This window comes from Rhinoderma darwinii, chromosome 2, assembly GCF_050947455.1.
Source record: "Rhinoderma darwinii isolate aRhiDar2 chromosome 2, aRhiDar2.hap1, whole genome shotgun sequence".
Lineage (NCBI taxonomy): Eukaryota > Metazoa > Chordata > Amphibia > Anura > Rhinodermatidae > Rhinoderma > Rhinoderma darwinii.
Window position 1 is genome coordinate 230670617 of NC_134688.1, and position 14595 is coordinate 230685211.

At 39.3% G+C, this 14595-nt stretch overlaps 1 protein-coding gene across 1 annotated transcript; it reads left to right on the forward strand.

Annotated features, from left to right (window-relative positions):
- The first annotated feature begins 512 nt into the window (after window positions 1–512).
- On the forward strand, window positions 513–6697 carry LOC142740992 (C-C motif chemokine 7-like). The gene is made up of 3 exons (XM_075850400.1): window positions 513–603; window positions 3149–3266; window positions 6508–6697. The coding sequence occupies exons 1-3, from the start codon at window positions 543–545 to the stop codon at window positions 6620–6622; spliced, it is 294 nt and encodes a 97-aa protein (XP_075706515.1). The 5' UTR covers window positions 513–542; the 3' UTR covers window positions 6623–6697.
- Window positions 6698–14595: the final 7898 nt, after the last annotated feature.

Below are 14595 nucleotides of genomic sequence, written 5' to 3' on the forward strand. Positions count from 1 at the left end.
TGTAATATTTGGAGTTTGGTAATCAGGAGCCGCATAAAAGAAGTCAAAGTAATCAGTAAGTGGTAAAAAAAAAAAAAAAAGTTGCAAAGTCTGTAAAACTACAAAATAAAATATTTAATTACGTTTTGAAGATGTAAAATATATCAGCAAAGTAAAAGTTTGCGTATATTGCATTTCCTGTGACAGGAAAGATACCAGTGTAAATGATCTTCATTAAAAGATAAACTTGTGGTATAATGTGACAAGATTCCAGACCTACTTCCTCTGACTCCACTTAATGATCCAACTTCCTCTTCACTTATCAGTGTCACTTACGTATGAGGGGACTTTCACATTTAAATATAGGTTCCTCCTACAGTCAAAATAAAAATATAGTCTCGACAATGGGATTATAATTAGAAAACACCTTCATAAAATCCCATTACAAACATCTCACACCTTGAGGAATAGTATAAAACCTGAAGAGAACATCACATAATGTATCCACAAAGACAAAGCCTTTCTAAGAGAACTCATCAGCCAAAGGCTTAAGAGAAATCAACATGAGAGTTGCCTGTCTGGCCGTGTTTGTAATTCTGATATTGCAAGTCACCTGTACAATCTGTAAGTATTTCTACAAGAAGAAGATGCAGCCCACTGTGGCCTTTTTATACTGTGTTTTTTTGTCTTTATGTTGTAGATATGTGTGTGTGTGTGTGTGTGTGTGTGTGTGTGTGTGTGTGTGTGTGTGTGTGTGTGTGTGTGTGTGTGTGTGTGTATATATCTATATATCTATATATATATATATATATATATATATATATATATACACACACTTTGCTTTAATCTTTTTTTGCTGAATTATATTTTAATATCCGAGCAGTAGGGAATAAGAACTAATCTATTTTATGCTTGTATGTATTAATGTTTGCATAACTTAGGACTCTGCTAACATCTGCGTTGTAACTTTTGTTCATAATAAATGCCAAGACACTGTGCCACATCCGGTATAAAATGGATCAAAATAGTGCCCGACGGATCCCATTCACTGATAATGGGGTCAGTCAAGGTTTCCATCGTTTTGACTACAAGAGTAGTGCTGCATGCTTAGAGCTCTGTTTGGTGCCTCCGATGGCAGTTCTGTCAGCATACTCTTGCAGTCAATGGGATCCGGGCGACACAATTTGGATCAGTTTTATACCGGATCTGGCACAGTGTCGTAGCTTTTATTATGAAAGAATGTTACAATGCAGATGTGAAGAGAGCCTTTAGCTATGCAAATATTAATAGATATAAGCATATAATAAATGAGTTCCTACTCCGTACAGCGGAAGTGAACATAGACTAATAGCAGCAATGTTTGTCTAAGTGAGCTATAGTAGCCTTTGGCGCACACGGGCCATTGCACTAGATTCAATGCTTGGCACTCCAGGCTATGCCATGTCGAAAAATATACATACACTCCAATTACGTCAACCAATATTAATTTAATTTGGCTTCTTAGTATATAGTTGTAACAGGTGTGCTGCTGTCTTCATACCGATATCAGGGCGACATGATGTGCGAACATGGTTTATAGTCCCCCTTAGTCACTTCAGCAGCTTGTACAGCACCAGGATTGATTAAATTCTCAGTTCTGCATTCTGGTATTAAACTAAATATATTTATACGTAAAAAAAAAAGACGAACTTCCTGTTAAGAGACGTGTTTGTCCAATTGAAAGCCAATGTGTCTCAAATATTTATTTTTTCTATACTGTTTACAGCAGTTTGTTTTAGCTTCACAAACGGACATGAGCAATACATTCATTATCTTCCACAGCCTGATCTATTAGGGCATGCCCCCACGTGGCGGATTTCCTCCGCAACTGTCCGCATCAATGCCGCACCTAATCCGGGTTGCGGATTACGGCTGCGGATCTGCCCAAAATGTGCAGTAAATTGATGCGGACTAGCTGCTGCGGACTGCGGAAAAAGTGCTTCCCTTCTCTCTATCAGTGCAGGATAGAGAGAAGGGACAGCACTTTCCCTAGTGAAAGTAAACGAATTTCATACTTACCGGCTGTTGTCTTGGTGACGCGTCCCTCTTTCGGCATCCAGCCCGACCTCCCTGGATGACGCGGCAGTCCATGTGACCGCTGCAGCCTGTGATTGGCTGCAGCCGTCACTTAGACTGAAACGTCATCCTGGGAAGCTGGACTGGAGACAGAAGCAGGGAGTTCTCGGTAAGTATGAACTTCTATTTTTTTACAGGTTGCTGTATATTGGGATCGGTAGTCACTATCCAGGGTGCAGAAACAGTTACTGCCTATCGCTTAACTCTTTCAGCACCCTGGACAGTGACTATTTACTGACGTCTCCTAGCAACGCTCCCGTAATTCCGGGAGCCCCATTGACTTCCTCAGTCTGGCTGTAGACCTAGAAATACATAGGTCCAGCCAGATTGAAGAAATGTCATGTTAAAAAAGCAAGACGCATCCGCAGCACACATAACATGTGCATGACAGCTGCGGACTTCATTGTGGAATTTAGAATCTCCATTGAAGTCAATGGAGAATTTCCGCCATGAGTCCGCAACCAGTCCGCCACTGCTCCGCAACAGACAGAGCATGCTGCGGACACCAAATTCCGCTCCGCAGCCTATGCTCCGCAGCGGAATTTTACGCATCGTCTAAACGAACACTTCTAAATTTAAGTGGAAGTCAATGGAGAAACGGCTCCGCTGCGGATTAACGCTGCGGAGTGTCCGCAGCGGAATTCAAGTGAAATTCCGCCACGTGTGAACCCAGCCTTAAAGTTTGTTGCTGTAAATCTTTTGTGGGTGATGTAAATCTTCAGCTAATTCTTTGCTGTTATTCAATCACTAGTTTAGTGTCTCCTTTGGTTTAGTACAATGGATACTGTATTTATATCTGCTTCTGGAAATGCTGGGAGACAACCAATTGTGTCACTATTATAGTCCACACAGGTTTGTCAGACAAAGTTTCCAGACATTAATGACAAATCTGTATACTTTACAATGGGCAATTACGCACTATATACATTGGGGAGCGTAGAAAATGTCATTTGCCCAGGACTGTTACTTTTCACTACCTCCACATTCTTGTCAGATTTATGTTGCTTTTAACCTTAATTGTACTTTTCATTTGTACTTGTCATTTTTATTTCAGATTCTCAAAGCAAAATCTCAGCATGCTGTACATTTGGTTTAAACAGCCACCTGAAAAGTAAAAATATAAAAAGCTATAAAAGGACTAATGACACAGCCTGTCAACTCAAGGCATTTATGTAAGTATGACATCTAAGAATTTCATAGAACATGGCAATACCTCTGCTGGCAAGTCTGCCTGTAAATATGCATACATATATACACTACCGTTCAAAAGTTTGGAGTCACCCAGACAATTTTGTGTTTTCCATGAAAACTCCCACTTATATTTATCAAATGAGTTGCAAAATGACTAGAAAATATAGTCAAGACATTGACAAGGTTAGAAATAATGATTTTTATTTTAAATAATAATTTTCTCCTTCAAACTTTGCTTTAATCAAAGAATGCTCCATTTGCAGCAATTACAGCATTGCAGACCTTTGGCATTCTAGCTGTTAATTTTCTGAGGTAATCGGGAGAAATTTCACCCCATGCTTCCAGAAGACCCGCCCACAAGTTGGATTGGCTTGATGGGCACTTCTTGCATACCATACGGTCAAGCTGCTCCCACAACAGCTCTATGGGGTTGAGATCTGGTGACTGCGCTGGCCACTCCATTACAGATAGAATACCAGCTGCCTGCTTCTTCCCTAAATAGTTCTTGCATAATTTGGAGGTGTGCTTTTGGGTCATTGTCCTGTTGTAGGATGAAATAGGCTCCAATCAAGCGCTGTCCACAGGGTATGGCATGGCATTGCAAAATGGAGTGATAGCCTTCCTTATTCAAAATCCCTTTTACCTTGTACAAATCTCCCACTTTACCAGCACCAAAGCAGCCCCAGACCATCACATTACCTCCACCATACTTGACAGATGGCGTCAGGCACTCTTCCAGCATCTATTCAGTTGTTCTGCGTCTCGCAAATGTTATTCTGTGTGATCCAAACACCTCAAACTTCGATTCGTCTGACCATAACACTTTTTTCCAATCTTCCTCTGTCCAATGTCTGTGTGCTTTTGCCCATATTAATATTTCCTTTTATTAGCCAGTCTCAGATATGGCTTTTTATTTGCCACTCTGCCCTGAAGGCCAGCATCCCAGAGTCGCCTCTTCACTGTAGACGTTGACACTGGCGTTTTGCAGGTACTATTTAATGAAGCTGCCAGTTGAGGACCTGTGAGGCGTCTATTTCTCAAACTAGAGACTGTAATGTACTTGTCTTGTTGCTTAGTTGTGCAGCGGGGCCTCCCACTTCTCTTTCTACTCTGGTTAGAGCCTGTTTGTGCTGTCCTCTGAAGGGAGTAGTACACACCGTTGTAGGAAATCTTCCGTTTCTTGGCAATTTCTCGCATGGAATAGCCTTCATTTCTAAGAACAAGAATAGACTGTCGAGTTTCACATGAAAGCTCTCTTTTCTAGCCATTTCGAGAGTTTAATCGAACCCACAAATGTAATGCTCCAGATTCTCAACCAGCTCAAAGGAAGGTCAGTTTTATAGCTCCTCCAAACAGCAAAACTGTGTACAGCGGTGCTAACATAATTGCACAAGGGTTTTCAAGTGTTTTCTAACCATCCATTAGCCTTCTAACACAGTTAGCAAACACAATGTACCATTAGAACACTGGAGTGATGGTTGCTGGAAATGGGCCTCTATACACCTATGTAGATATTGCATTAAAAACCAGACGTTTGCAGCTAGAATAGTCATTTAGCACATTAACAATGTATAGAGTGTATTTCTGATTAATTTAATGCTATCTTCATTGAAAAAAACGGTGCTTTTCTTTCAAAAATTGGAAATTTCTAAGTGACCCTAGACTTTTGAACGGTAGTATATATATATATATATATATATATATATATATAGATAGATATATATATATATATGTATAGATATAGATAGATATATATCTATATATATATATATATATATATATATATATTTTGTATATACAGGGTGGGCCATTTATATGGATACACCTAAATAAAATGGGAATGGTTGGTGATATTAACTTCCTGTTTGTGGCACATTAGTATATGGGAGAGGGGAAACTTTTCAAGCTGGGTGTTGACCATGGCGGCCATTTTGAAGTCGGCAATTTTGTATCCAACTTTCGTTTTTTCAATGGGAAGAGGGTCACGTGACACATCAAACTTATCGAGAATTTCACAAGAAAAACAATGGTGCTTGGTTTTAACGTTACTTTATTCTTTCATGAGTTATTTACAAGTTTCTGACCACTTATAAAATGTGTTCAAAGTGCTGCCCATTGTGTTGGATTGTCAATGCAACCCTCTTCTCCCACTCTTCACACACTGATAGCAACACCGCAGAAGAAATGCCTCTGACCCCCTTAGACTTTTATCTTTGGGGTCATCTGAAGGCAATTGTCTATGCTGTGAAGATACGAGATGTGCAGCAACTGAAACTACGGATACTGGAAGCCTGTGCTAGCATTTCTTCTGCGTGTTGCTATCAGTGTGTGAAGAGTGGGAGAAGAGGGTTGCATTGACAATCCAACACAATGGGCAGCACTTTGAACACATTTTATAAGTGATCAGAAACTTGTAAATAACTCATGGAAGAATAAAGTAACGTTAAAACCAAGCACACCATTGTTTTTCTTGTGAAATTCTCAATAAGTTTGATGTGTCACATGACCCTCTTCCCATTGAAAAAACATAAGTTGGATACAAAATGGCCAACTTCAAAATGGCCGCCATGGTCAACACCCAGCTTGAAAAGTTTCCCCCCTCCCATATACTAATGTACCACAAACAGGAAGTTAATATCACCAACCATTCCCATTTTATTTAGGTGTATCCATATAAATGGCCCACCCTGTATATATATGCACATCAACACATGCTATTAAGTGTCAAAATGTTCCACAGACTCAAGTATCCCAGAAAGAGGAGATAAAATGAGGTGTAGAGAGGGGGTAAATATCTCTCGTCTCTGATAATAATACATAGGATCATATTAATGCACAATTAATAGAAATATAAAATCAATACAAAATCTGTAGGTATTATTTACATTACTCGTGTCTTATGTGGCGCAGAGTCCTTTGGGCCCCTTCAAGCACCAGGGCCCAGGCACAACTGCTACCTCTACATACCCTATAGCTTTACCCCTCATTGTTTCAACTTAACAGTTATCTCCGATCCCAGCAATTAGAGCAGGGTGCCGGCTGTATTATACAGCTGACACCCGCAGCGTATGTAGAGGGCTCAGCCTGTGAATACGCTCCATACAACCAATGTCCCCCTACGACGTTCAAACACTGTTTGTGGTTGTAAAGGGGTTAAAGGTCATTGGCCTTCTGATAGTGATCATGTTTCTAAAAAATGTCCCCATCTTCTCTTTCTTTTAGTGTGGAACGCAAGAAAGGCTCTCCAGTCTGTGCTGATGCAACATCCGAAAAAGTTCTTTTAGCTATTAATGATTTTGACAAAAAAACACTCTTAATGAAATTTAAAAAACAATGATATCTCCAAAATTCTGAAAACTCCACAGCAAAACAATAACTGTGGGGATGGAATTGTATCCTGCACTTCTGCCTCTGTGACTGCATATGTTGTTCTTATTTTTCCATTTGGGGAAAAAAAAAGCTAAAATCTAAATGTGCACTTTTAAATGCATTATAGTAAGCTAGATTAATATAGCACAATAATAATGTTTATAGAGTATTTAAAACTTTTGTAATAGAAAATCAAGAAACTGCAATTTCTCCTAATGTGCCTAGTTGTGCAGCTAGTATTTATTGTTTGTAGACTTTCATTTATTTTGTCGATACTTTGGTTTTATTTTGCACTCAATAAATTTTGGAAATCAAGTCCACTGTTTACATATCAGATTTTCTTGTGATTTTTATTTGAAAATGTTGATTTCATGGGCTGTTCACATCTGCGTTGGAGGCTGTGTTAAGGGCATCCGTCTCAGATCCGGCAGAAATTACCGGAAACAATAGCGCAGTATGCTGCGCTATTGTTTCCGGTAAAACCACGGAGACTGCAATGGAAAGCCAACGGAACCCATCAAAGTCAATGGGCTCCGTCAACCGCCGGTGTTGTCTGTGCTTCAACTGAACCGTGGTGCCCGGTATTCCTTTGTTCTGCAGAACAACAGAATGCCCTGTTGCAGATGTGAACAGAGCCTAACTGGGGAAAAAGTGTAACTGTGCTTTATAATTGAAAAATGCTAATGTATATTTACTTATCGTAACTACATTTGACCAGCTGTCTAAGGCTCCGTTTATATGTAGCAGATTTGTTGCAGATTTTCCATCCACATTTTAGGGCAGAAAATCTGCAGCTTATTACAGTAGCTGCAAGGTTCAATAGGGTAGTAAAAATCTGTAACGAATACCAACTGTTGTGATTTTTGGTGTGGAAAAGCTATATATTTGCAGCAAGAGTCGCAAGTAGGAAAATAAAAAACGACCCTATTTCCAGTTTAGAAAAAAAAAAGATCCACCTGGTCTCCGGTCGCGATGCCTAATTACTCTCCCATCTGTTCTCTGTGCTGCCGGCCTCCAGGGATAACGTTTTGTCCCATGTGACCGTTGCAGCCTGTGATTGAACTGAATGAACTGAAATTTTGCCCGTAAAACGGCAGAGAGAGCTCAAGAAACATATTTTAACGAAACAACTTCGGGAACTAGAGTACACAAAAATAAGGAGTAATACCGTTCATTAGACACTTAACCCCTTCAGGTTTGAGGACGAAGCCGATTTTTTTCAACTCTGACATATCTTACTTTACGTGGTAATAACTTGGGAATGCTTTTACCTATCCAAGCGATTCTGAGATTATTTTTCGTAACATATTATACTTTATGTTAGTGGAAAAATTTGGTCGATAAATTCAGTATTTATTTGTGAAAAACACCAACATTTCGAGAATATTTGAAAAATGTGCAATTTTCTCAATTTAAATGTATCTGAGTGTAAAACAGATAGTAATACCACACAAAATAGTTACTAGCTAACATTTCCCATATTTCTACTTTATGTTTGCACTGTTTTTTGAACGTCCTTTTATTTTTCGACGATGTTACAAGGCTTAGAACTTTAGCAGCAATTCCTCACATTTTCAAGAAAACTTCAAAAGACTATTTTTTAGGGATAAGTTCAGTTCTAAAAAGTGACTTTGAGGGCTTTATATTTTAGAAAGACCCAATAAATCACCCCATTTTAAAAACTTCACCCCTCAAAGTATTCAAAACAGCATTCAGAAAGTTTCTAAACCCTTTAGGCGTTTCACAGGAATTAAGGCAAAGTAGAGGTGACATTTACAAATGTATTTTTTTCTTTTTTGCTGAAATTTATTTGTAATAAAAAAATTTTTATTTAAGAAAGAAAGTTTTACCAGAGGAACGCACCTCAATATTTATTGCCCAGATTCTGCAGTTTTTAGAAATATCCCACATGTGGCCCTATTGTGCTAACGGACTGAAACACCGGCCTTAGAAGCAAACGAGCACCTAGTGGATTTTGGGGCCTCCTTTTTTTAGAATAGATTTTATGCACCATGTTAGGTCTTGTGATGCCAAAAAAGTGGAAACCCCCAAAAAGTGACCCCATTTTTGAAACTACACCCCTCAAGGAATTTATCTAGGGGTATAGTTAGCCTCTTGACCACACAGGTTTTTTGCAACTTTTATTAGAATTTGTCTGTGAAAATGCAAATAATAATTTTTTCTGAAAAATGTATACATTTTTAATTTTTCCTAGTAATAAAGAATAAAAAGCACAACAAAATTTGTAAAGCAATTTCTCCCGATTACGGAAATACCCCATATGTAGTAATAAACTGCTGTTTGGACCTATGGCAGGGCTCAGAAGGGAAGGAGCGCCATTTGGAATTTGGAGCGCAGATTTTGCTGGAATGGTTTTCGATTTTGCCGGAATGGTTTCTGGAGGGACCAAAACAGTGGAAGCCCCCAAAAAGTGACCCCATTTTGGAAACTACACCCCTCAAGGAATTTTTCTAGGGGTATAGTTAGTATTTCGACCCCACAGTTTTTTTGCTAAATTTAGGGGAATTAGGCTGTAAAAATAAAAATCTTTTCTGAAAAAACATAGAAATGTTTAATTTTTACAAGGAATATAGGAGAAAAAACGCCCCTAATTGGCGGGGCTGATAAGGGAAGAAGCGACATTTGGCTTTTGGAGCTCAAAAAAAGCTGTAATGGTTTTTGGGTGTCATGTCACATTTGGAAAGCCCCTGAGGGACCAAAACAGAGGAAACACCCCAAAAGTGACCCCATTTGAGAAACGACACCCCTTAAGGAATCTATCTAGGGGTATAGTGAGCATTTAAACCCCACAGGTCTTTAGCAGAATTTCTTAGAATTTTTTTTCATTTTCACAAAGAATAAAGGAGAAAAGGCACCCCAAGATGTAAAGCAATTTCTCCCGAATACGGCAATGCCCCACATGCGGTCATAAATGTTTTTCATTAAAAAATTTATTAACCATTTGAGGATGATCCATTTTTTGCTTTTTCATTTTCGTTTTTCACTCCCCGCCTTCCAAGAGCCATAACTTTTTAATTTTTTAGTCAATAGAGTGGTTTGAGGGCTTATTTTTTGCGGGAGGAGTTGTAGTTTCTATTGACACCAGATAATGTACCATATAATGTACTAGTAAATGAAAAAAAACTTCTTTGCGGGCTGAAATTAGAAAAAAATGCAATTCATTCGTTGTTTTTTTTGTTTTGTTTTGTTTTTACGGCTTTCCCCGCGCAGTAAAAATGATAACTTAAATTTATTCTTCGGCTCAATACGATTATAGTGATACCAAATTGATATAGTTTTTTTTATATTTTACTACTTTTACAAAGAAAAAAATATTTGTTAAAAAATATTTGGTCAATTGTGTGGGGGGGGTTTATTTTTTGCCCGACGAGCTGTCGTTATTATTGGTACCATTTTTTGGTACATACAACTCTTCGATTTCTTTTTACTGCAATTGTTTTGAGAGATAAGGTGACCAAAAAACAGCGATTTTTGGCGTTTTTAATTATTTTTTACGGCGTTCACCGTGCGAGTTAAATAATGGTATATTTTAATAGTTCAGACTTTTACGGACGGAGCGATGCCAATTTTTTTATTGTTTTTATGTTTTACATTAGTTTAAAGGAAAAATGGGAAAAGGGGTTTTGGACTTTAAATATATACTTACTTTGACTAATAACTTTATTTCCTTTTTTTTTTTTTTACACCTTTTATTAGTCCCCCTAGTGGACTTAAACCAGCAATCGTTAGATCGCTGGTACAATGCACTGCAATACTAATGTATTGCAGTATAACGTAAGTTTTACAAGCTTCTGTAACAGCGCAATCGCTGTTCATGTCTGTTAGTCCTGGGTATCAACTGTAATAAGCAGCTGACACCCGCATTGTATGGAGTGGGCTCAGTGCATACTACACCCCCTGCATACATCATCCCCTGCACCACAACATGTTATTACATCGTGCTGCGCAAAGGGGTTAATGCATAGAGGATAGTGCAATGTGAATGTTGCAATTTTCCAATGATATGCCATTTTAGTGCAGAATATGTTGTACTCAGTTTGTGCCACTGAAGAAAAATACCTCATAAAATGTTAACCGGGTATGGCGATGCCATTTGTGTGGACGTAAACTGATGTTTTGGCACACTGTAGGGCTTAGACGAGAGGGAGCTCCATTTGGCTTTTGGAGCACAGATTTTCCTTGGTTCTGCATGAGGTTTTTAACTGGCATTTCCGTTTATAGTGTGGGGGCATATGTAAACTGTGCGAAGTACATCAGGGCATATGTAGCTGTGTGGAGTACATCAGGGCATAATAAAGTGGTATAAAAATGGGGTAAATAAATAATAATCCGCAGATATGTGGCCAGTATCGCACTAATAAATGGTGCCCAATCATATCCACTTTTTTTAACGCTCTGCACATTTTGCGTCGTTATATTTTTTCGCTAACAGAGCTGTGTGAGGGCTTATTTGTTGCAGGACAATATGTAGTTTTCATTGGTACAATTTTGGGGTACATGCGATTATTGTGTTCACTTTTTATTCCATTTTTTGGCAAGCAAGGTGACCAAAAACCATCAAGTCTGACAATGTTTTTTATTCTGCAGGTCGATACGATTAGGGCGATACCATATGTATATAGTTTTTTTATGTTTTGCAGTGTTTGCACAATAAAATCACTTTTTTATAAAATAATTTATTTTATGTGTCACTTTATTCTGACAATAACTTTTTTATTTTTGAGTAAAAAAAGCTGTGTAGGGGCTTGGTTTTTGTGGGACAGGATGTAGTTTATATTGGTACTATTTTGGGGTACATGCCACATTTTTAATGTATTCTGTCGCGTGATGTTGACTGTCACACTGACAGGAAGCCTATCAGGACCAGCATGAGGCTGGTCCACATAGACTTTCGTACATGGCAGATCCGGAGGCCATTGTCTGGCCTCTAGTTGCCATGCCAACCATCGGCACACCACCACCCCACCCCACCCGAGATCGCATTGTTGGTGGTGCCAATGTGCTACAAATCCCTTAAATGCAGCAATTGCAATAGATCGCCACATTTAAGAGGTTAATTACCGAAAGCAGTGGTAATGGACCGCTGCCCGACAAAATGGAGGTCAGAGCAGACACCCTGCACTGTTAACCACCGCTTCGGTGTAGCGCCGCGCGGCGGTTTACTTTTAAAGTGCAGACCTAACTGTACGTCAAGGTGCACAAACTAACTGCTTGCCTGGATGTTCATTTGCTTAATGGTGGAAGGGGTTTAAGCGTACTTGTCGTATGTGGTAACTTTTCAGAATAATCTGTCGTGTGTGTGTAAATGATGAATAACATTTTGTTTGGCCATTATATGACTTGTATATGGCATTTTTTTTCTTAGCAGTTTTTCCTTCTGTAGGCTCTCTCTCTAATTCCCAGTTTTCCAGAGCTAGTGGGTGGATCCAAACTGATATCATGTCTCCATACACAGAACACATAGGTATAAAAAAAAAAATCTCTACATATTACATATACAGAAGCAGCAGCTACATGGATGACATTATACAGCAGTAATGAGCAGTGTGGCTGTGAATCCAGCACTGGGGTGAAATATAACACTTACTAGGAAGCTGCAGCAGCATCTGTGTCTCTCTGCCTCCCACTCTTCTCCTGCTCCCTCCCCTCTCCATAGACTTTTATGGGGAGCATGTAACCTGATCCCTGAATGAGCTGAAAGTCTGTCTCATCTTGTAAATTCAGAGTAGATGAATAAGTGGAGAAAGGCATTTTTCCTCTAGTAAGATATATTACAAAGTTTCTATTGATTTATGCTACATTGCCTATTTAAATAGACAGATCCAATTTAAATGAGTCTTTGTGCTTCCTAAATGGTAAGCAGGCATTCAACCTACCCCCACGTGACTGCCAGGCACAGTGCGGTGGGTGATGTATTTCCAAGTCTTTCTACAGTTCATAGCCAAACTGCAACTGCTGCCCTACACTACTTTTAATTTTATCTTTATTTTAGCTTTATAAACATCACTTTCTTTCTTGGGGCAAATGCCAGATAGGCCGCCGCACAGTGCTGCCACCCACATAGTTATTAATTATCGCAACAACCTGAAACCGATTTACTAGGTGTCTGATCATGCCTATCTGTAAGTGGCCCCCCGGGGCGAGAGGTGTATGTGGCTTAGCTATCCTCGTCTTACGTCCTGAGTGATGATCAGGCGTGATGACATCACTCAGGACACAAGACAGGGGGGAGACTATCTTACCATGCATTCCTGCTCTGGCTATTTCTCGAGGGCTCCGTTCCAGCAGCATCAGCAGACGCAGTGCACTGTAAGAAGCTCAGCAGGTCAGTCAGACTGTGGGGCTTTGGTTGTATGGGGGCACTGATGGGGTTCTAAAAATGGCAAATGGGCAGAGGATTCAGTGCCACCTTGGTGCCCATTTGCCACTTCTTGCCCCTTTAGTGTCCTGTTCAGTGCCCCTTCAATGCCCATTTGCCATTTATTGTTCTTCTGTGACAGAGGGTGCTAAAGGGGCAGTAAATCGCAAATATGCATCAAGGGGGCACTGAACATAAGGACACTAAAGGGGAAACAAGTGGCAAATGGGCACCAAGATGGCACTGAACGAATGTTAATAAATGGTAGATGGGCACATTGTTCAGTTGCTCCATAGTGCACATTTACCATTTGTTGCCTTTTTAGACCCTGTGCACATTACGTTAAAGGGGTTTTTGGAAATTCTTTTGAAGCAGTAGAGGAGAAGTTAAAATAAAAAATAACTTATACTTACCTTTCTTCTTCCAAACGTTCCTGCGCTGGGGGCTCCCGCCACCTCTATTTACTGTTTGTATACAGAGCAGCTGCATCGGTGACATCAGCTGCAGCCTATTCATACCCTCAGCGGTGTTCAGCTGAGACCAGTAATAGGCTGCAGCGGTGATGTACTATTGACGTGATGTCACCACTGCAGCAATGAAAAAACAAATGCCAGAGGCAAAGAAGCCCTGTTTCCCAGCTACCATAGAAATTGTTAAATTATAAAAGGTAATCTTTATTATGCTAATTCAGCAAACAGACAAACAGACATACCAACATAAATGTTTAAAGTTCTCAATGCAGGGATCGGGTCAGCAACCGTTGGTGGTTGTGTCAGTATGCACATGTATTTGCCATCTATGTCTTATAGACCGGCAGAGTCTGGAGAGCGTGGATAGCACCAATGGACTCCTGAGCAGTTAAATTGTTAGATTAATAACACCACTGCAGCCACTCTGTATACAAACCGAGAACAGAGGTGACGGGAGCCCACAATGCAGGAACGTCTGGGAAGGGAGAGGTAAGTATGGGCAGCTTTCTTATTTTAACCTTTTCAGGACTTAGACATTTATTGCTTTTTCATACGTTTTTCACTACCCGCCTTCCTAGAGCCATAACTTTTTTTTATTTCTCCATCAATAGGGTGGTGGTTATTTTTTGCGGCATGAGTTGTAGTTTCTATTGGTAGCATTTATAGTACCATATAATGTACTGGGAAACTGAAAAAAAATCTTTGTGGGCTGAAATTAGAAAAAAAACTCATTCCTCCATAGATTTTTGGGTTTCGATTTTACGGCTTTCATCGTGCGGTAAAAACGACAACTTAACTTTATTCTGCGGCCCAATACAATTACGGTGATACCAAATTTATATAGATTTTCATATATTTTACTACTTTTACAAAGAAAACGATTTGTAAAAAAAAATATATATGTTTCGCCACATTCTGATAGACATATCTTTTTTTTATATTTTTGTCTAAGCGGTGTGAGGGCTTATTTTTTGCGGGATGAGCAGTAGCTTTTATTGGTACATTATTTTGGTACATGCAACTTTTTTTTTTTTTTTTTTTAGAGTTAATGTGAACAAAAAACAGCGATTTTAGCTATTTACTTTTTTTTTT

What these genes read in the sequence shown, in the direction of transcription:
- LOC142740992 (XM_075850400.1), top strand. Translation starts at nt 543, where the DNA reads ATGAGAGTTGCCTGTCTGGCCGTGTTTGTAATTCTGATATTGCAAGTC. An exon ending in GCAAGTCACCTGTACAATCT is followed by an intron (nt 604 to 3,148) that starts GTAAGTATTTCT and finishes TTTTTATTTCAG; the next exon opens with ATTCTCAAAGCAAAATCTCA. An exon ending in TGTCAACTCAAGGCATTTAT is followed by an intron (nt 3,267 to 6,507) that starts GTAAGTATGACA and finishes TCTTTCTTTTAG; the next exon opens with TGTGGAACGCAAGAAAGGCT.